The sequence below is a fragment of the Vigna angularis genome, chromosome 8, assembly GCF_016808095.1.
Source record: "Vigna angularis cultivar LongXiaoDou No.4 chromosome 8, ASM1680809v1, whole genome shotgun sequence".
Taxonomy (NCBI): domain Eukaryota; kingdom Viridiplantae; phylum Streptophyta; class Magnoliopsida; order Fabales; family Fabaceae; genus Vigna; species Vigna angularis.
In genome coordinates, this window is record NC_068977.1 from 26,030,465 (window position 1) to 26,036,524 (window position 6,060).

The 6,060-nt window shown below is 33.5% G+C and overlaps 1 protein-coding gene across 1 annotated transcript; it reads left to right on the forward strand.

The window, feature by feature from the left end:
- The first annotated feature begins 3,159 nt into the window (after positions 1 to 3,159).
- LOC108344635 (UDP-glycosyltransferase 1) lies at positions 3,160 to 4,795 on the forward strand. The gene has a single exon (XM_017583072.2). It carries the CDS (start codon positions 3,263 to 3,265, stop codon positions 4,676 to 4,678), a length of 1,416 nt encoding a protein of 471 aa, XP_017438561.1. The 5' UTR covers positions 3,160 to 3,262; the 3' UTR covers positions 4,679 to 4,795.
- Positions 4,796 to 6,060: the final 1,265 nt, after the last annotated feature.

A 6,060-nucleotide genomic window follows, 5' to 3' on the forward strand; every position in this document is an offset into this window, starting at 1 on the left:
TTACATTTTCATTCCGTTATACTCTCTCTATTTATTGTTAAATATTAACTTTGTTCTTGCTTTAATTTTGGTTAGGTGAAAAAGCTTCATGCTTTATGCAAGACCGAGAATTCCGAGGACTTGGTGGCTATGGTTTATACCTCCGCCGCGCTGCAGATTCCCTCTCTCAATCTCGAACCTCCAATGGCCTTCTTTTGCTTGTAATTTTTTTTTTAAATAAGTTGTCGATTGTATCGTAAACCCTAATTTGGAATGAAATTGGTACTCGAAACCAGTACCCTTCAACAAAACCCTACATCCCCAAATCCATCCATCATTTTAAACCAAAACAAAGACAAATGTGAACTTACGTGCCCAACTCCACCAACGCCCAAGAAGGTGATATCCAAGCTTCAACCTTCTTTCCACTTTGTCTTTGCTCGAATCCTTCACACAACACTTTGCAATGAAACTAATAAACCAAAGTTCACCAACGCTGGATTAACTTTGCATTTTAGCTGTTTAAACACGTGGAAAGAGACGTTGAACACGTGCAAAGAGACGTTAGACACATCAGCATATTTTTGACGGTGTTAGTTTTGGAGGACTCAAACCAAAGTTTCGAAAAGGATGAGGACTAAAGTGTACCTTACTTTGAAAGAGGGACGAAAACCAGAAATGGCCCATAGTTTAGGGACTAAAAACATATTTAACCCAATAATTTAAATCTCATTGAATTAGGTTAACTTTTTTTTGTAATTTTATGAAGCATCTAAATCAAAGAGAAAAGAAGCCGCTTTTTGAATTGCATTACACCTTTTTCTTTTTCTTTTTGATGTACTATTGCCTGGTTGAACTTATAAACTGAAATAATATTAAAATCAGCACATATAGTTCCTCTAATAACGACAGATAAAAAAATGGATGACATATTATTACATATCACTCCATGCGAACACATGCATGTGAGTGGTAGTGTGGTTAAATATTTAACCTTCTAGAAGCACAACAGGAACATAAGAATAAAATAAACAATTCATGTTAATTATATTCGAGAACAGAAGGGAATATTCTCCAAAAAAGTTATGCTTAAATACTTCTATTATTAGCTAAAATATAATAAAAAATATTAAGTTTCTTAGTATTTAATTATTTATAAATAATACATTCTGTTGGAAATAATATGCTCCTTAATTGTAACTACACTCTTTAGTAGAGAAAGTATTTCTAGAAACCAAATGTTAACATCTAGAGAAGAAACTAAGAGATTGAAGAGAGAAAAAATAGGTGTAATAAATTTTTAACAATGAACTAAAGTAATGAAGAAAAGTAACAACAAATGCATCTCAAAGTAAAATTATATTTTTCTAAAATAACGACAAAAAGGACATAAATTTATTCTCATATTAAAAGTATGTTACTATTTCTTCCACAAATTTAATATTAATCTAGGGAGCATCCAGATCCAATCCAACTTAACCCTTTCTCTGTATTGCTATAAAATAATAAAAAAAGAAAGTAGAAATATTTTAAAGACTTGTTAATCAGCGTTCTTACAATATATGAACACTTATTAAAAAAAATAAACAATAAATATTTTAGAGAAAAAACTAAAAGAAAATTAAAAAAATACCATTTGAAAACAATTTTTTATTATTATAAGTAATTTCATTAACAAACCGCTGTACTAAGAATATTTATTGAGGTTTGTCATAAATTAAATAAAATGATAAGCAAAATAAATGCATAGTCAACCTAAAGTATAATATACTTCTTCTTTTAGGGCAGAATTTAATAGTACGAACATAAAAGAAAAACAAATTTCCCAATGATAGTAAAGTTAAAAAATGTGTGTTCAAATACTGAAAAAGCACAAATAATCGAAACATAAAACACCACTTCATTTAGCGAGTAGCCATTATTAAACTTCTAGAAGTTTAGGCATTTACAACAATAAAATTATTACTTTACTTTTTGACAAATTCAGCGAGTAGCCATTATTACTTTACTTTTTGACAAATCTAATTTTGGCATTTATGTTGTATATGAAATATGATGTAATTGTTTTAACTTTATTAATAATTTGGAATTTGAGTAAGAGTGCCACTGAAGTCAATCTAATCAACTAGTGTATTAGCCACTGAAAAAACGGGTTTTATATTTTTCTATTGAATTAGAAATCTCAACCCCATTCAACTTGTCAGGGGTTACGAGTTAAATTAAGTTGCTCGACATAGAATTTTGAAACGATTATGAATAATAAAGCATATTATTTATAACTAATTTTTAAAAAGTAAAAACCATTATTATATTATTAATTACAAAAATAAATACAAGTGTATCAGTAGTATAGTAAATCAGTCAATTTTAAATTTAGAAAATAAATAGAAACTGAATAAGTCATCTTAATCCAATGTATTAATCCGTCACATGGTATTGTTTTTCAACCACAGCATAATATATATAGAGAGAGAGAGAAAGAGAAAGTAGAGATAGATAGATGAAAGATACTCAATCCTTTTACAAATAAATCAAATAGAAAAACACCATAACCTTCAGAATTATAAAAAGAATCTATAGAATGTACTCAACATATCAAATAATTTGATATCTTTACACTCCTTCGTGAAAGAACTAAATGACAACCAATTATATCATTAAAATGAGATTATTAGATGAATACTTTTTTTCTAAAAGGGTAAAAGTTTAAATTTCTCAATATCAATCACAAAGTAACAAATACCAAGAGATCAAACCTATCATTTTGATGAGATTTTACTGGTATGCTAATAATGTTACTCTTCATCCTACGTGTTTTTGGTTTTGAGAAATGTGGTCTCGCCTTTACAAAATATTTATATATATACTTGTTTTTATTTTAACAGGCAACAAATTTTTACGTAATATATATTCTATTTTATTTTTTATTTTTTTTCTTTTTTATAAATATAGAAAGTTAACTTTTTTTAGTGAAATATCTTTAATTTTCTTTCTATATGGAGTAATTAACTTTTTAGTAATCAAAATATCCTTGGCAATCTATATATATATTAAATATTTTTGCAGCTTTATAACAGTTTAAGACAAGATTGTTTACACCACAATTATTATTTTAAAAAATGATAATAATAAACCAGCGGTCATATATTCCAAGACAAACACTTTGTTCCTGTCCATAAATAGAACAAGAAATTCCTTCTCTCCACTCACACCAATCATCCTTAGAAAGTGGAGAGAAAGAGAAAAAAAAAAACAAAAACCTCTCTCTGGAATCGCCATAACCATGAAGGATTCCATTGTTCTGTACTCGGCTTTGGGAAGAGGACACCTGGTTTCCATGGTGGAACTAGGCAAATTCATATTATCCCATCACCCTTCTCTCTCCATCAACATCCTCTTCCTCACTCCACCCCCTAACCAAGACACCCCCACCTCCCCCACCGCCTTCACCTGCGCTGCCACCGCCAAATACATTACCTCCGTCACTGCCGCCACCCCCTCCATCACCTTCCACCGCATCCCCCAGATCTCCCTCCCCACCGTCCTCCCTCCCCTAGCCCTAAACTTCGAGCTCTGCCGCGCCACCACCCACCACCTTCGCCGCATCCTCAACTCAATCTCCCTCTCCTCAAACCTCAAAGTCGTCGTTCTAGACTTCATGAACCACAGCGCCGCACGTGTCACCCACACGCTTCAAATCCCCACCTACTTCTACTATACTTCCGGTGCCTCCACCCTCGCCATTCTCCTTCAGCAAATCATCCTTCACGAAAACTACACCAAATCCATCAAGGATCTAAACATGGACGTCCTCATCCCCGGGCTTCCCAAGATCCACACCGATGACTTTCCGGACACGGTCCAGGATCGTACAAGCGAGGCTTACAAGGTTTTTACCGAAATCGCCATGTGCATGAGGGACAGCGATGGTGTTATTGTAAACACGTCTGAAGCCATGGAACGGAGGGCTGTAAAGGCCTTCAACGAAGGGTTGATGGAAGGAACCACACCACCCGTGTTCTGCATTGGGCCTGTGATTTCTTCAGCCCCTTGTAGAGGGGACGATGACGGGTGTTTGAGTTGGCTCGACTCGCAACCGAGTCAGAGTGTGGTGTTTTTGAGCTTTGGAAGCATGGGAAGGTTCTCAAGGGCGCAGTTGAGAGAGATCGCTATTGGATTGGAGAAGAGTGGGCAAAGGTTTTTGTGGGTTGTGAGGAGCGAGTTCGAAGATGGTGACTCAGGGGAGCCAACTAGTTTGGAGGAGTTGCTGCCGGAGGGGTTTTTGCAGAGGACAAAAGGGACGGGGATGGTGGTCAGAGACTGGGCCCCACAGGCCGCGATTCTGAGTCATGACTCAGTGGGTGGGTTCGTGACTCACTGCGGGTGGAACTCGGTGTTGGAGTCTGTGTGTGAAGGGGTGCCCATGGTGGCGTGGCCTCTGTATGCAGAGCAAAAGCTTAACAAGGTGATTTTGGTGGAGGAAATGAAGGTGGGTGTGGCTGTGAAGGGGGACAAAGATGGGTTAGTGAGTTCCACCGAGTTGAGTAATCGAGTGAAGGAACTGATGGACTCAGACAGAGGGAAAGAAATTAGACAGAATATTTTCAAAATGAAAATTAGTGCCACGGAAGCAGTGGGAGAAGGTGGATCTTCCATCATTGCTTTGAATAGGTTAGTGGAACTGTGGAAAGAGCACTAACTATAGAATTAGAGAAGGAAATCATGAACTTTATGAAATGAATAATATTAAGTTTAGCAAAATCTGATGCAGCATAAAAGCTCAATATCTTTCTCAATAAAGAATGATTACTGTAAATTATCAATGTTCTCAAGATTAATTATGAATATAGATGTGTCGGGGCATGTTTTCAAGTTAAATGAAATCGATCTACGACAAACCAGAGTACTACAAAACATTCTCGTACAAAATAATTTCTTTTATTTGTAGCACGAAACTCAGACTTAAGATACTGTTCATTTTAATTTATTCCTTAATAATTAGTCTTTCTGTTCATACAGCAACTAGTTTAATAAATATGTAGCTTGGATCTTTTGAACATGGTTAGTATTGACTTATTCTGTGTTGCGTTCGATGGAGTTTCAATCAGTCGGTGCTTGATTGCAGACTATAACATTTTCTTCTGCTATATGAGCGTCACGAGATTTGGCCATTTGTTTCGAAAAAACATTAAACTAGGTAAGATGCAAGGTTAAAAACTATAAATGAGGTGATGGTTGAATTTGTGGATTAATAAATCTCTTTAAATATAGAGACCGAAAACCTGGTTTTCTTCAAATAGGGGCCAAAAGAAAATTAATATGGTATAAGATTTTTGTAGCTTTTAGTCTTATGGATTACTTTATACATGACATATATTTAAGAAAAATGCTTGAGCAAAACGTAGAAATTTATGTTTATATTTATTTATTTTATATTAAAAAACAAGTCTATTTCATTTTCTTTCGTTATATATGGTCATGCCTTTGAATTTCTGCATGCACTTCTATTGATTTTGTGTTCTTAATTAATTGTATCTCCTAGGAATAATGCCTTTGAATTTCGACACTGACGATTTTTTCTTTTAAGTTGAAAGGTTAAGAGGAAAGATGTATTTAAATTAATTTTAACTTTAACTTTTAAATGATGTAGAATGAATAGACTCAATAATACATTTTGTAACATTTTATTTTAATAGTATAAAATTAGCAAAATGTAATAGTATAAAATTAGCAAAATGTAATACTACATAGCTGCTAACTTATAAAAAACTTTTCAAAACTATTGAGAAAGGAGATCCTACACTTAAAAAATAAATTCTATGTGTGTTGTTGAGCCACCCTCCTCTTCATCGTGAGATGATCAAAGAAAATCCTTTCCTAAGCTTACACCATTTAAGGTGATTATTGTAAAAGAGAAACATATACAAACAAACAAAGATAAAAATAAGGATAAACTAGTATAAAAAGAAATATCACATTTATTTAAATTCTCATATATATAAATATATATATATATATATATATATATATATATATCACACTCAATCGAAGAAATTTACATTGTGCAGTATCACACAACAA

Coding starts and splice junctions, on each gene's coding strand:
- LOC108344635 (XM_017583072.2), top strand. CDS start 3,263: ATGAAGGATTCCATTGTTCTGTACTCGGCTTTGGGAAGAGGACACCTG.